The sequence below is a fragment of the Phalacrocorax carbo genome, chromosome 2, assembly GCF_963921805.1.
Source record: "Phalacrocorax carbo chromosome 2, bPhaCar2.1, whole genome shotgun sequence".
Taxonomy (NCBI): Eukaryota; Metazoa; Chordata; class Aves; order Suliformes; family Phalacrocoracidae; genus Phalacrocorax; species Phalacrocorax carbo.
In genome coordinates, this window is record NC_087514.1 from 124,639,527 (window position 1) to 124,656,269 (window position 16,743).

Consider the following 16,743-nt stretch of genomic DNA (forward strand, 5'->3'; position numbering starts at 1 on the left):
TGTAGAACAGGTGAATTGGTTCTCTTCCAGTAATTGTACACTTACTGTTCAGGGCACAATAAGCATGCTTGTATGTCATGACTAGACTACTCTTTAAGTGAGCTTGAGAGTCACCCTCAGTGGTTGCCATGCTGTGCTACACTGCAGTCACTACTATTGTGGCATCTTGGACATAAGCTCAGTCCAGTACTTAAGTATAAAATGATTTTTTTGCCACCCAAATTTAAACAGAAAAGCTTGACAAGCCATCTCTTACAAGTTAAATTATAGTTTGGGGAATAGAACAAAAGGTGGGGAAATAATTGAAGCAGACTGTTACGTAGGCAGAGATACAATCAGTGCTCATGGATGCAGTTAGGTTTCTGAAGGAGGAAGGGTTTTCAGAATGCACCCATTCTGCTGTGTCCCAGTAAGGTCAAAATACTTCATGGGAAAGACTTGGGAAGAATATTATTTAGAGGCCAAATTGTCTTTGACACACTTGGTAATCATATAAGTATTTAGGAATGTATTATCTCCTAAAATTACTTTAATATTAAAGGTACTCATTTGTTTAATCTGATATGTTTATATAATTTATCTCCTGTTCTCCTTTATCACCCTTTGCTCTGACAAGATAGAGTAAAAAGAAGCATGAATTTACTTACGCACAACAAAATATGAGAAGACTGGAACAATATATAAGGACATAATAAAAACAGTCTGTTATCAAAATATGTTGCATTAAGATAGAAGCAATAACAGGGATCAGGGATCTCTATTCTTTCCAGAAAAGCTACAAACAATGACAATAATAGAGGCAGAATTTTATACTCATTAAAGAACCGCTTGCTACATTTGATCAGTTCAGTCTTGGGGAGTCTCTCTGGCATCACATCATATCAAGTTGACTTCATATTTTACTCCCATCTTGACTGTTGTGCAGGTTTTGTATTGACCAAAACTGGTCTGCTGTTTATTGTCTAAGCTGGAAGAGAGTAAATCTCCCATTGCTTGCATCTGGGAATCTACTATCTTTGTCCAGTTTTTTATTTTTCGGTGTTGTTCAGTAGTTCTTTCTGGCCTGGCATTTGTTTCATTTTTTTCACTTTCAGCTCTTGTTATGAAGAGACCTTCAAGAACAAAGATGCCTTTTATGTAAAGGCTAGAACTAATTTGTTTAGATTAAGAGTTTGAAAGTTTTGCTCTGAGTTTAGAATCAGTGACTGAACTAGGTACCATGTAGTCCTGGACTAACAGCTAAGTGGGAACCAAAAGTGCATTTTAATGTGTGTGTGTTTATACACAAGTGACACTCATTTGCAGGTTTACTAACAAGTGCTGGATAAGGATAATACATAACATTTCCTTTCTGTTCTTTGTTGTCAGAAAAATTACGAGAAGTTGAGCCTTCATAGCAGCAGCAGTGGAGCAGCTGGTTGCAAAAGTGAAGTTTCAGAAAATACTGACCTCCCGGCTGAAAGTTGTCAATCTGCATGTGGAAAACATGAGGAAGGAACATTTGAAAAAATCCTGGTAGAGGACCACAGCATTTTAGAGAACTCCGAGAAAGGTCGTCATTGGCAAAAAAAGCATTAGGACTGCTATTATGCTGGTCAGAGGTGCTTTAAAAGCTGCTTTGCTTGCATTTTTATGTGCAGATATGTTCTCTGAATTAGATGATGAGCTGGATGTCTTGGACAACTCGAGCTGCTCCAGTTCAAGTCATTTGAACGAGTCTGCTATTGGTAAGATTCCTTAAGAACTAATTGTATGCTACTTTATAAGAGCAAAGTAGTTATTTATTCCAAAATATTAGGGTATTTCATTATCTGTTGTGGGTCCTAAGCAAAAGAAAAATAAAATAACTGTGCCTCTGTGGCAGCCATTTCCAGTACAATACTTTTTGCATCACATTTTCTTTGTGTAGCTTGTCCCTATATTTTGAAGTAATGCCTATGAAAACTAGAATATTATTGGGCAACTTGACAAAGAAAGTGTTTTTAGATTTAAAGCATAACTAGTGTTGATAAGAAACAGAAGGAAGACAGTGTGAAAGCTTCTGTCTCAGTAACAATAATGCTATGCAAATGAATAAATGAAGTGCCCTGTTTGTGGGTTGAAAGAGGCAAACTGTGGCTGTCTAGAAGAATTGACTAAATGGAATTGAAGGAATGCTTAATGATTAGAATTGAATTAGGAAGGGATCATGTGACGAAACACAGCATTAATTCTGCCTGTAGTTAGTTATGGTAATCAGATAGGAAAGCACCAGCTATGTTGGATTATATTCTAAATACGAAAATTTTTTAAAAATGAAGAGAGTTACAAAACATGTGCAACCACTGTCAGCTACCTGGTAAATTCTGAGCTACCATGATCTACCTGTTAAATGTGATGGGATTCTGAATAAAGGAAGATTAGAGCATTTCATACTAGAAGAAAAAGATTGATATTAGAGACGAACAAAATTTGAGATTTCCATTCATCCCAGGAAGTTCTGACAGAAAATCTGTGGATGATTTAAACTGTCTTTTTAAAAAGTGAAGGGAATGCAGTTGCCTGAAGATTAAAAAATTTTATTGTTTCAGGGTTCCAGGCTTCCAAAAACATAGAATAACATTACTTAGATCTGTTCATGGTGCTATTTGCTAGCTGGGTTTTCTTGGGATTTTGGCCCAGGTACTGAAGAAATATGACTGCTTTTAAGTGAAATGTCTAGCCATTAGAGCAGGGTAAAGAAATGATTTGATAATTCTACCTAAAATCCATTAATATGATTTGCTAATTGTAACTGAACAGCTTGCCATTCTAAAGGCTGGAGAACCCGTGGCTAGCCAGCCCTAAGTGTATTATCAAGGTTTTCTTTAAAAAAAAAAAAAAAAAAGGCGAAAATGAAAAATGCTTTTTCTTTTTTGCTTTGTTGTGCTAAGAGAATAATAAGAGAAGCTTACAGGGTACAAGGAAGCCTAGCCTAACTGTGGGAGGAGACTGCAAAGAAGCAACATCTTGAGAAAAAGCAGCCTGTGGAGGCAATGTTCTATTTTAGTGTTTATCCTGAAGAATAACACATTGTGCATCTCCCAGAAATTGAATTGTTTGTGGGCTAGTTCAGCATTGTACGCAGACATGTGAAATCTTTGTGTAGTTTGTAACTCGCCACACCCAAAGTGTTACTGGTATTGATTTCCTTGTTAATTTTTAATTGTTAAGATTCAGACATTTACAGAATATCAACTTTTCCTAATATTTAAATGTTTTGTGGCAGATTTCCATTGATCTAATGAAGTCTTTTAACTGTAAAGATCCAGTCACTTCCTATTAATCCCAGTAACTTTAACATTAATTTAGCATTTCTAGAAGTCATTGCCCATTTTCCTCCCAGCACAGAGTTTAATTGGTATATAGATACTTCAGGACTGCTTTTTCAGAAAAATAATTCTGCAGTCATACATTCTTAGGTTCCTTGTAGCTTCTACTTAATGTTGAAGTTAGCATTGTAGATCAGTTGTAATTAATGCTTGTAAGTTTTTCTTCTTCTCAGCGAAAAAGAAAAAACAGCTTTTAAAAAAACTATTATAAGTTCAGGATACTTAGGTATTGCTTGCGTTGTGTTCCATTCATTGCTAATAAATGGCTAACAGCATATGAATTATCAGCCACGGTTTTGTCAGGCACGTCAGCATTACAGGGGAAAATGTGACCAACTTTCATCTAGCTAACCTGGAAACTGCTGACATGAAAACATGAGTTTCAATTATGGGTGTATTGTTCAGGGTCTTGAAAGAGTTTATCTAATCTTGCTGCCATCATATCACTTTCAGAGAAAACATGATCTGCAAATGTAGAAGGATATTGCTCTATTTTAAAACTGGGGTGGTATGCTGTAAAAGGTTGCAATATACTGAGTTGTTCAATGTAGTGAACAGAGCTAAATCCAGGCTGGTCATGAGCGGGGTTCCCCAGGGCTCAGTTTTGGGGCCAGTCTTGTTTAATATCTTCATCAGTGATCTGGATGAGGGGATTGAGTGCACCCTCAGTAAGTTTGCAGACGACACCAAGTTGGGCGGGAGTGTTGATCTGCTTGGGGGTAGGAAGGCTCTGCAGAGGCACCTGGACAGACTGGATCGATGGGCTGAGGCCAGCTGTATGAGGTCTAACAAGGCCAAGTGCCGGGTCCTGCACTTTGGTCACAACAACCCCATGCAACACTACAGGCTTGGGGAGGAGTGGCTGGAAAGCTGCCTGGAGGAAAAGGACCTGGGGGTGCTGGTTGACAGCCAGCTGAACATGAGCCAGCAGTGTGCCCAGGTGGCCAAGAAGGCCAACAGGATCCTGGCATGTATCAGGAACAGTGTGGCCAGCAGGACTTAGGGAAGCGATCGTGCCCCTGTACTTGGCACTGGTGAGGCCACACCTTGAATATTTTGTTGAATTTTGGGTCCCTCAGTATAAGAAATACGTGAAGTTGCTGGAGTGTGTCCAGTGAATGGCAACGAAGCTGGTGAAGGGTCTGGAGAGCAAGTCTTATAAGGAGCAGCTGAGGGAACTGGGGTTGTTTATTCTGGAGAAGAGGCGGCTGAGGGGAGACCTTATCACTCTCTACAACTACCTGAAAGGAGGTTGTAGCGAGGTGGGTGTTGGTCTCTTCTCCCAAGTTACTAGTGATAGAACGAGAGGAAACGCCTTCAAGCTGCATCAGGGGAGGTTTAGATTCGATATTAGGAAAAATATCTTCACTGGAAGAGTGGTCAGGCATTGGAACAGGTTGCCCAGAGAGGTGGTGGAGTCCCCATCCCTGGAGGTATTTAAAAGATGTGTAGACGTGCCACTTCAGGGCATGGTTTAGGAGACATGGTAGTGTTGGACTTGATGATCCTAGAGATCTTTTCCAACCTTATTGATTCTATGATTCCAATGGCACAGAACCTGGTATGCATGTGAGTGACAGTGCAATAGCGGTTAGCTTTTTTATAGTCCACTAATTGTCATTATATTTTTAACAATTTTACATACCCTGTGCTTTTCAGTTATGCTTTAAGAAAAAGATTATTGTTCTTGGTCTAGACAATGTAGTTCTACAAGACCAGCTCCTTTACCAACTCCTAGGATTGCCAAATGCAGGGTATGTAGATTCTAGAGAGTTATTCATGCTACCTGAAATTATTAATCCTACAGGAGCAAGATTCCGCACATTTCAGAAGCATAGAGGCAGTAGTAGTAGATGTGACTTTTTTTTCCCTGAAGTCTTTATAATTTGAAATTATAAAGATTGACAGAAGATAGGAACATATTGAGTCAAAAAGCAACAAAGAGTGATGGGATGATTACAGCTTATTAGTTGCATTATTTTTCTTACTTTAAAATCAAGAAGGCTCCCAACTTTACCTTAGCTTAGTCATACTTATGGGTTTTTTACTTGGTTTTGATTTACAGTGTAACTGTACCTGTATTTCTGCTGGTAAATGAAGTAGTTGGAAAATATGTGGTGTTGCTTAGAGCAATGTAGTCCAGTAGAGCTAGTATGTCAGTTGGGTGAGAGTTTAAAAGTTTACTCTATGTCTGGGAAGACTTTTTGGAAAATATGTTTTGTTTCCTTGAATCTCTTTCATTTACACTACAATCACAGGACAAAGTCCTAAATACATCGAAAGCCTAGTTCTGTGTAAAGTATGCTATTAGAAAACGCTAGTCCCCAGGATTTTATGTACTTGCCCTCTGACCTTCCTCAGAATAAAAACGTAAGCCTACAATAGTTCCCTTTAAGAATTGCTTAGCTACTAGCTTTTCACAGGGCTAAGAAGTCTTAATGCACAGTCCTGTTGCTATGCTGTACCTTTTTAAGAGTTTTTTTCTCATAATTTAATATATGTTTCCAATATTTGGAGGAATCTTTGAACTTATCTAACTTATGACCAATAAGCAAAGACATTGAGATTCAGGACTCCTTTTCTTCCCAAAATTTCTGCAATGCAATACTATTCAGAGTTACTGTGTAAAGAAGAGACCACAGATCCACCTGAAAAATACTCTAGTGATGTAACCTTGGAAGGGTCTCCATATCTTTCTTTGAGCTTTTAGAAAAATTACTTGTTTACACAGTGCCAGACTTGAGTCTTTTGCAGGTAATGATCAAAGCAGTCAAAAGTATCCAGGTGAATAATGGGATTTCTAGAGCTAGGATATTCTCAAAATAGGAACTCTGCATCTTGTATGTAGCAAATGACTGAGCCCTGAGTGAAGAATTTTGGAGATCTTACTGTGGTTTCAGGCTTGTTTTTCCCAATTTGACTTTGTTTAAGACTCAGATTTCTCTTGAGACCTCAGTGTAATGGGACTTCATTGAAGACATCAGCTAGAACAAGATCTACCAAAACCTGGTTTTCCTATATAATGCTTGAGTTAAGCTTAAAGTATGTTTATGGCAACTTCTGCTGCTGTACATGTAGTTACTGCTAATGAGCAAAGAACATTTGCAGAGCTGTTTGCTCTGTAAAACAGCTTAATTAATGTGGTTGGGACTATCCATTTCCATGTACAGTGATTTAAAAGGCAGATTACTAAGAGTATTTTGTAGAAATAAAGGTAATATGACCTTTCTCCTGAAAAGATCATTAAGCCATCATTCAAAAAGTCACTTCCAATGCTTTATTTTCATTCAAGGAGATGGATTGAAGTTTTCTGCTAATATGAAATCTTGTTTCAATTTTCCTATCAGTGTGATCAAACTTAAAAGGATTTTCAGAGGGTTTTTTTGATACCAGAGAAGTGAAAGTGAAAGCCAAAGCAAAAGTTGCTGTCTTCCCAGGTTTTTCTGAACTGCTATCATGTTGTAAGCTCTTTTCTTCAAATTACATGGTTAGGTGCCTGCAAGAGGAGAAAACTAAACTGTGTATTAGAATGTATTTGTATGATTTGCACTGTTGTCAATGCATGTTATGAAGTGAAAGCCTTAGGAGTTGCTTTAATTACATTAGCTATTAAAGACCAAAGTAGCAGTCAGAAAAGTGCTTGATGCCTCATTTGATATATATATATATATATATATATATAGATATATATATATATCTTTATAGAACTATTCAGAAGAGGGAGGCTGATGAGAATAAAATCTTTGGCTTTTGTGTGTCTCTCATATTCCAACAAGGGTGGGCACAAAACAGGAGAGAGGTGGACAGCTTATATTTAATTTTCTTAGAGATCATCTTGAACTGAGAAATTCCCCCTTGCAAGGCATTTAAACAAAACGTAGGTTACCTTGCTCTTCCCATCCATGTCAAAGGAGTAACCATGGTAAAAGGAAATATGGTCCAGGTAACACCCTGGGCTGAACTATGCACTACGTGCTCCATGACTCATGCTAATTAGCTCTCCTGTGCATCTGTGTTGTTTCTTCCACCGTCTGACTTTGTATGACTAGTGTAACTCTTATACCAAAGACCAAGGATTACAACTAAAGTCATCAGTGTTCATGGGTGTGCATATACACACGAGTGTGTTTGTTAAAATGATTTTTAGATGTCTGAGTCTCCTTGTGCTTAGTTATTGAAGAAATTATTTCAATATATTTTCATAAAGAGACTCCTCTCAGTTGTAGTTGCTCAGTGGGTCTCTAACATAATAAGCAGTAAAAATGGCGCTGAAGGGTGTTGGCTATTTTTTACTCATGTTCTGCATCATGATTTCTGGGTGGTTTTTCTTTATGCATTAATAAGTATTTTCCTAACTTTAGCATATGAATCAGAAAATATTGCATCTCTGCCATGTACAGTGAGTGGTGAGACAGACTCTTTTGTGTGAAATATCATGCACTTGTAAATACACTCATAAGCTGGCAGATTAGCAAGTCAAATGTGGTGAGTCATCACTCTGATCAAGAAAATTTGGATATGAGCCCTTTACTGATAGAGAGAGTATTTATTTGAAACAGCCAAAGGGTATAGTATTTCAAACTCAATTTTGTATATGTATACTTGGAAAGGGGAGCTGTTTTTAAAATTCTAATAAACAGCTGCATTCAAACTTAGCTTTCAAGCCAAGTGGCTTCTGTTATGGATTTTTTCTCATATAGACCCATAATATATAATAGTCTTTGTTATAACAGAGTGTCTGAAGTTGTAACTCAAAATCCTTACCCCAAGCAACATGATTCAAGTTCAGTCAGAGCTTCTACTTTTGTATTTATATTATTGTGTTTGCATCGTAAGCAAGTAAAATATCTGTTCCTTGAATAGGCACAATCACATTTTCTTAATTTCCGAAGGCTTTCTTTACTTTCTAGACAGTGGACACTGTATTTTCCGATGTACTTTCCTGTCTCAGTTATAAAGTTAAATATTTTTGCTTCTATAAGGGCCTAGTTTATTTGCCATTATGTAAATCAACTGCTCTTATCAAATCTTCTTTTGGCTAACCTCTGCAGAGTTTTAATATCTGTTTTGCTAAGCAAAGCATCAACAGGGAATAAAATACTGTTTCTTTTTTCTTTCGTTCTGTCTGTCTGCATGTCTTCTTTATAGAGAGACAGATTTGGCCTAAAGATGTATCATTTCTTTTGGTTTTAAAGTGAATTCTATGTGACAGATGCCAGCCTCCTTCAGGATTTTTTTTTTTAACTCGGACGATCTCAGAAAAGTAGGAAAAATAGAGACACTGTATTTCAGAGCACAACAGAAAGTATGTTTGAACACAAAGAAAAGATTTAAGACTCTCAGAAATGTGTTTTCTCTCTGAAAGTCCTCTACTGTTGCTCTAGAGCTAATATAACTGCTGTAACAAGACCAACAATGGGAAAACTAGTGTAAGTTTGGCATAAAATCTTTTCTTTCTTATCTACTGTTTGAATGATTAGATGCCTCTGTTCTTGTTTTATGACAATGCTTGTAATGTTATTAGTGTGGAAAAACACCTCATGTAGACAAAGATGTAGGGTATTGTATTAAAATGCATTAATTGTACAGGAAAATTGGTGTAGAATTTCCTAATCTTACTAGTCAGACCTTTGGTTAGCTGAAATATCTTTTGATTTAGACATACTTATTCCTCATTCAAAGTAAGATATCATTTGTAGGAGAGAGTGGTCTTTTATGTCAAAATTACCATCAAAGGAATGGTTTTGCAGTAATGTTTTAAGAAAAATGCTTGCTTTAAGACAATGCTTTCCAAGCGCATAAATAATAAATATCTCATGAAACATTATCCCTCCGTCTTAACATTTTTTGGCACTATGTAATAAATGACACGAATGTTTGGATTTGGTTTTATTACAGATTAGATGTTTGAACAATAACTGGTCATACCCCTGTCATCGAGGTCTTAAAATCAGTGGCGTTATTTGAGAAGTGAGGTATTGCATATGTAGTGGTTTGAATAGTTAGCTAATAGAATGGTGGCAATAAAACTCTGATAGAACAAGCTTTAGACACCCCATCAGAGGTCCTCTGAGAAAGTGGGTAAATGTTCTAGCTCTTTATCCAGACTAGAGACAATGTTGTGGCTACAGTGGTAGCAGTAACTGAGGCAGTTGTTTCATGCGAATCCAGATAAATCTTCTGTGGCCATCTAGTCAGCATATGTTACTAGTTTCTGTGAAATTCTGGAAGTATTTATTAAAGTACTGTGCAGGGCTGAGATTTTAGTTATGATGCAAGCAAACCTTTGATACTCCAAACAGCAACTCCATAGTCAAATGGGGGTTTGGAGTTTGTTTAACAGTGTTTTTCAAGAGTTATTTTGACACCATGACTAGGAAATATGTAATATTAACATGTATGGATATATTTGTTTGAATGCAGAGATAATATTTATGCATTTGTTTCAGGTATAAATAAGCGAAATTTTAGTGCTTCTGAAAGACAATCTCAAATTAGGTAGGTCCAATTTATTATTTTAATATAGATTATATATTTGATCTTTGTTTTGATCAATTCCAGTCAGGTGTTTCACAGTTGAACAGTTGTGCAATTGCCTTCAGGAAACATTTCCATACTTATCATTACAACTTCATTTTTATCTCAGTCTATGACACTTAGTCTGCTTGAGGGTGTTTGCACACAGAAGCTTTACATGAGTAATTTGAGGACGGGCATTAAACTAATAAAGAGTTTTAAAAATGGACCTGGCTACATCAGCTTAAACTGACATTAATTGGTTAGTCAAATTCTGGTTCACCTCTGTAAGATCTCGTCATGGCCATGTGGCCATACAGATGAGTGCTATATAACTAAAAGAAATTTCATAATTGCCTATACCTGAAGTCCTACCCGTGAGCTTGGGTTTTGATCGTTGTCAAAAATATCATCCATCCTCACCTTATATTTAAGATATAACCTTTCCTATCAATATACACTGCTAAAACTATTGCTTGGGTTCAAACACGATACTTTATTTTTGCTTTCAGTGGTGTTCTTAGCATATGACTATCCGGTCTGTCACTTATCACTCACTAGCTTTCCAGTTTCAGCCCTACTGTGGTCAGTAATGGCAGCCTCCTGATGCTTGAGCGTTGAAGCAAGCACATTTGTTTGTTCTCCTTCTCTGCCCCTCACGTAAACATTAGCAAAACTATCTGTTTATCTTTCTTCATAGCTACTCCTTGCAACTGTAATTTTCCCTACTGCCTAAAAAATACATACAGATTCTTGCCATGCTAGGGCTGTTGAGACTGCCATCCGTCAGGACATCATATTGGTTCTTTCAGTTCCCCATCTGTCTGTATCTACTTGTTGTTGCTTATCTCAGCTAGTGAAATCTGCAGGCTGGGACAGTGTTGGTGTTGAGTATAGAGTAGAAGCTAGTACTGAAACATCTGAACCTGTATTTCTGACATTGAGTTATTGCTGTTTTGGTGATGTAATATAATATTTTTTCCTCCACTTTACTAGTACTGTATGCATTATTATTCCTATTTTTATCCACTAAACAATAATTACTTTGTTTTTCATGTTTTCCATCCATAATATGGGTTAATTGAAATGTCTTTTGTCATGGTTTAACCCCAGCCAGCAGCTAAGCACCACACAGCCACTTGCTCACTCCCCCGCAGGGGGAGGGGAGAGAGAATCAGAAAGGTAAAAGTGAGAAAACTCATGGGTTGAGAAAAAGACAGTTTAATAAAGAAAGCAAAAGCCACGCACTCAAGGAAAGTAAAACATGGAATTCATTCACTACTTCCTGTTGGCAGGCAGGTGTTCAGCCATCTCCGGGAAAGCAGGGCTCCATCATGCATAATGGTTACTTGGGAAGACAAATACCACAACGCCGAACATCTCACCCTTCCTTCTTCCCTCAGCTTTTATTGCTGAGCACATCATCATATAGTACGGGATATCTCTTTGGTCAGTTGGGGTCAGCTGTCCCGGCTGTGTCTCCTCCCAGCTTCTTGCGCACCCCCAGCCTACTCACTGTTGGGGTGATATGAGAGGCAGAAAAGGCCTTGACTGTGCAAGCACTGCTCTGCAGTAACAAAAGCATCCCTGTATTTTCAACCCTGTTTTCAGCACAAATCCAAAACATAGCCCCATACTAGCTACTCTGAAGAAGATTAACTCTATCCCAGCCAAAAACAGCACATGCTGTACAAATGCAAAATGTAATCTAGTGGACTATTGAGTTTTAAATATTAAAATCCTGTCTTCTGTCGTCATACATTCAAGGCTAAAAACTGTACAGGGAAAGGAATAGAGTCTAACTTTTATTTAGTAGAAGCCATGCTATTTTGGACACATAGAGTAAGTCAGCCTTTATGTGACTTACAAATGCACAGTTAAACACTAGTGAATTTGGACAGATTTCCTTTAGAGGAAACATGAGAAGGAGTCAGGGAATACTGATAGTTCCTCTACAGTCATTGATACCAAACAAGATTAAAATGACCTTTTTTTTTTTCTTTTAAATAATAATAGGGATTATATCGAAGGTCCAGGATCAAGACTGCGACCAGGTAATTTTGTGCTTGCAACAAAATCAAACTTTAACTTAAATTAAACCTAATGATTTCCAAGTTTTTAAACCTTATTCTCCTGTTAAACATAGAGTGTCTCCTCTTCTATTTCTTCAGCTTTACTGCCTATTGATCTGCTCTTGGGAGTGCCTCCATTCGTGCAGGGTCCACACTAAGAAAATAGAGTGTTCTTTCGTGACAGGGTCGCAATCTCATAGTCTTCCAGTTGTAGTTCTTTGCAATATGAAAAATCGTGGTATTATCTAATAATTATATTTTAAAATGTTAGAAAAGGAGATAGTTACATTTCAGATACAAATATGTTATCAGAAATATCCTTAAGGAATTTTTTAAAAATATGAATTCCAATAGTAAACCAGTAAGACCTCATTTTAATGGTCATTATCGTGGCTAAACTTCTGAATGCAGTGGGAATTTCTCCTGTGAAAATAATACTTCATAGAGCCCTTGTAAATTATCACGTATTTATACATCATCACTGATGAAAGAAGTTTTCCATTTGAGATACTTTTCTTTCTTACTGAGAAGCTTCACATACTGTAAGCTGCTAAGCTGTGGTTTCAGAATGCACATTGTCTGAATTAAATACTATTTGAAAGAAAATTACTTTGAGCACTTGAAATACTGATCTTCATATAAAAAGGACTTTTTGTCTCTACTACTATTTCATAGCTTTTTGATACAAAAATTGTATTAGGGATTTTAATTATGCAGTACAAATCAAAATTTGCTGTCTGCTTTCAGCAGTTTTCAATGCTATTTACTGAAGAGTTCCATTAGAATAACAATATACAGTTTAAACCCACTATCCAGCCATAATGTATCAGAGCTATAATGATCTGCAGACAAACACATTAGCCTTTGTTAATATTTTCAGTCCTGTGGGTAATTTGAGCAAACCCAATATCTTTTGTCAGTAATGTTTTCCTTTTGGGTAAAACTTTTAAAAGTTTTGGTCAAGTCTTCAGCAGCCTGGTCACACAACCCCCGAATAACGTTATACTTCTGTATTTAAAAGCACTATAATTGCGGAGTGGTCTGGAGTATATGGACTTTATGGGAACTCCTGAAGTTCCCAGCTGAACATTGGGTCTCTAGCTGTCTCTGAGGCACACAGGCATTACACGTAAACATTACATCTGGTCCTCCTAGACCGGTAAGTCATATTGTTGCTGTCATACTAGAATAGAAAGCAAGCTCTTTACACTGAATAACAGGGAAATCCATGTTATATCCTATTCAGTCCTTTCTGTTTGCTGATATGATTAGAAGCATATTTTTATTCAAGGGAAAAAAATTAAAATCTGAGAAGACCCACAAAAGAAAGGGCACTCATTTATTTGCTTTTGTTTTGTATTACAAGTCATTGACAGCAAACGAGAAGTCAAATACCACAGAACAGGGAGCAGTGAAAAAGGTAACATGTCAAGGAAGTAAAGTTTTTATCTGTGTCCTAACAAAAACTGAAGATTCCTAGGTTTTAACGGCAAGACCACACTATTTATTTTGGGATTGAATATAGCAGTGTTGAAACAGTTGGTAGAGAGGTGAAAATGAGGCAAAAAGAGCTAAATCAAAATTATTCTTCTTGTGGCATATAATATTTTAGATTATTACAGCATGGCTTCCACTGTCACTTTGAGCAGAAAGACCTACCTAAATTCTTCCTTAAGTGGCACAGAGGAAATGAAAGACTTCTTTTCCCTTATTGATTATTAAGAAGAGACTTAGGGAAAAAAATGTCAGACTGAATTTCACTTGCCTCTCTCAACCCATCTGCCAAAAGGCATTGCCACAAAAAAAGTGACAATAGCAATGATGTCATTATCTTCCTGATCCTACTAGAAATGTGTGTCTCTGTGATAGAGAATGACATTTTCTGTATCTCTGTTTTCTCTGAGAGTGCAGCTCAGATCTCGTTGGTCCCTAGACACTTCAGTTTGTATATGTCTCTCTTCTACTATGTGTTAAGGTAGCCAACACAGAAATTCAACAGGAAAAATATTATAATAGTTCAGCTGTGGGCTAAATAATTTTGGTATTTGGATTTTATCTCCCTCTCAGTAGAATTGCCATTCTCAATACCAGGTCACTTTGCAAAAGAACCAAACACATACCCCTCACCCCCCCCAAAAAAAACCCCCCAAACCCCAAACCCCCAAACCAAATGTTTAGGTGGATGTAAATCTGTACATAAGATGTTACGATTCTCAGGGTGTTTCTGTGTGAGGAAATTTTAGAATATGGATCTAAATTAGCCTCTGAAAGGTAGTTTAGAGGTAACTGTGTTTACGAGAGATACAGGGCTGCTGGCTGAAGTTCAGTACTTGGACATAAGCTCTTTGCTTAGCTTCCAGGTCTGATACTCAACTTGGAAAGGTAATTTTGTCAACTAATGTTCTTTAGTGATACACTAAGTGTTTTACAGAATCATAGAAACGATTGCCACAGTAATTAATTCATATGTATCTAAATAAAATTAACCGTAATCTAATAAAAATGATATGAGGAAGCCTAAATATTTGAAGTACTGCAATATTCTTAATTCTAAAGTAATGTTTTTCCTTTTAATTCCAAACTCACTCTGCCCTTACTTCAGAGTTTGTACTACAAAATATAGTGTAATTGTCATCAAGTATGATGGGTGCTTTTTAGCAAAGATCACATTTGGATACCCAATTAAATAGTTAAGCACTAAAATATAAGCCTGTGTGTGCACTGTTGGTGAATTTGTGTGTGCATATCTATTGTGCATGTTAGGTAACAGCTAAAGGAAATGTTCAAATACAATGTGTTTTAAAAAAAGTTTGGTTTTTTAAAAATATCTGTTTTAGAATAAAATATTAGAAACAACTTATAGCAATGTTGTTTTCTCAAAGTGCCAGTACTTTCATGTTGTAGATGTCCAGCTTTGGGATCTCTTCGTAGTAATTAGTCAATATTTTATCTTCTGATAAATATGATAAATATCTTCTGATATTTATATTCTAGTGTACAAGTCTGCTTGAAATGTTAATGCTCAGAAAAGTTAAATGAGATATATTAAGAGACACAACACTTCAAAACTGATAAAGTATTTAATTTTTAAGTTTGTTTAGTCTTTTCTTCAAATAGGCCAACTTTATATCCCATATAATATGACAGGAGCAGGGGGTGATAAAATTTTTATTCTACATAGTGTATATGTAAAGTGCTTAACTCATAATTACATGCATATATACTTGTGATTTGAATCTGTGTTAATATTTTCTGGTTTGCATAATCCCATTTTGTGGTTTGCTTAACCTCATGCATTTTTCTATAAATTTCTAACTAGCTTTGTATTTAAAAGTTTCTAAACCTCACTTTTCCCTTATATTCAAAGGTCAACACTACTATTTCTATGGAATTTACAAGCAAAAGCAATATACAGTCTGCAACACAGAGCAATTGTCTCTATTCTTTACTTTGCAGGGAGAGGAATTTTTACAGCATTATTCTTTGCTTAGCATTGATCTTTTATTCTAAACATGAGAAATGCCATTTACGCACTTTATTCTCCATTTTGGTCATGGAGAATGCTGGTAACAGGTCCTTTTTACAGTATCCATCAATATGTCCTTTAGACATCTGGTGGGGAGGAATTTACGACAAAGAACAGAAACCACTATTTTTTGATGCAAAGTAAAGATGACCCAAGAGATTCATAGCATCTTGCATGTTTTCTTGAGGTTTCTCTCAAAACATGCTCTTCCTAGATATGGGAAACAAAAAGTAGCTGTGATAAAGCAGCACACATCACTGTAAGACAACATGAAAATATATTTTAATGAAATTGTTCTCCATATGGTCCGCATCAGACATTTTATTGTAATTCTTAGGGTAAAATGAAATAGGGTAAATTTTGTAACTTCAAAATATATAAAAAATAAATATAATGTGTGATATTCTGTGTAAAAAATAAGTTAAAATAAGAAAATCATGTTTGTCATATAATTAAATTTCCTTTGGAGTAAGTGTGGGAAAACTTTTATGATTAGTGAGGTACATTCCTACTTCGTTCCTCTTAGAGTGACTTAGAAGTGAAATCAGAGAAAGGGATCTTATTTTGAAACCCGTTACCAATTACATTGTCTAATCTTTAAGCTTTTAGATTATCCTATTTTTGTTCCCAACACTATTAGAAAAACAAGTTGTGCATTAAAACTTAATACTTACATCTACAGGTTTTTAACAGTGTAAGCTATTTAATATATTAAGGCAACAAAATGAGCTGTGTTCCTGATTTTACTGTTGTCATCTACAGCATCAGCAGGAATTGCTGTGTCACCACGGAAGGTGCGTCAGATCAGTGACCCTGTTCAGCAGATTCTTATTCAGCTGCACAAAATTATCTTCATCACTCAAGTATGCCTTACTGTTTCTTCTGACATTCTATACTTTTTAGTTATTTGCTGTTGTCAAAATGATGGTGCTGCAAAGTGCTGCTAATTTAGTCACTGTTCTGTAAAAACAACAGAACTTGACATTTTTGCAGATGGCAGGATGCTTTAAAAATATATCATTTAAATAAAGACTAACCTTGAATATTAGTATGTGGAGGATGGCAATAATTGAGTCATATGAAAAAATTCATTGGCTCACCTCAGAAAAATGGATTGTACAGTAAATTATTTTTACAACATTCTGTCATGCCAGCAATATGAATATTTTAAGTGACTTAATATCATATACTGACATGGAGAGTATATAAAATGCTTTCCTCTGTAGCACTAATTTCTAAATAACTTCTAAGTAATAATTTTTGTTACCAATAAATAGTA

General features: G+C 36.2%; 1 protein-coding gene across 1 annotated transcript in view; it reads left to right on the forward strand.

Annotated features, from left to right (window-relative positions):
- The window catches only part of NEK10 (NIMA related kinase 10), a 111,098-nt gene that overhangs the window by 72,868 nt on the left and 21,487 nt on the right, over positions 1-16,743 (forward strand). The window contains exons 26-30 of the mRNA XM_064444242.1: positions 1,369-1,552; positions 1,641-1,727; positions 9,800-9,848; positions 11,883-11,920; positions 16,227-16,327. Coding sequence (XP_064300312.1) covers positions 1,369-1,552; positions 1,641-1,727; positions 9,800-9,848; positions 11,883-11,920; positions 16,227-16,327 — 459 coding nt within the window. The remainder of the gene's footprint in view (positions 1-1,368; positions 1,553-1,640; positions 1,728-9,799; positions 9,849-11,882; positions 11,921-16,226; positions 16,328-16,743) is intronic.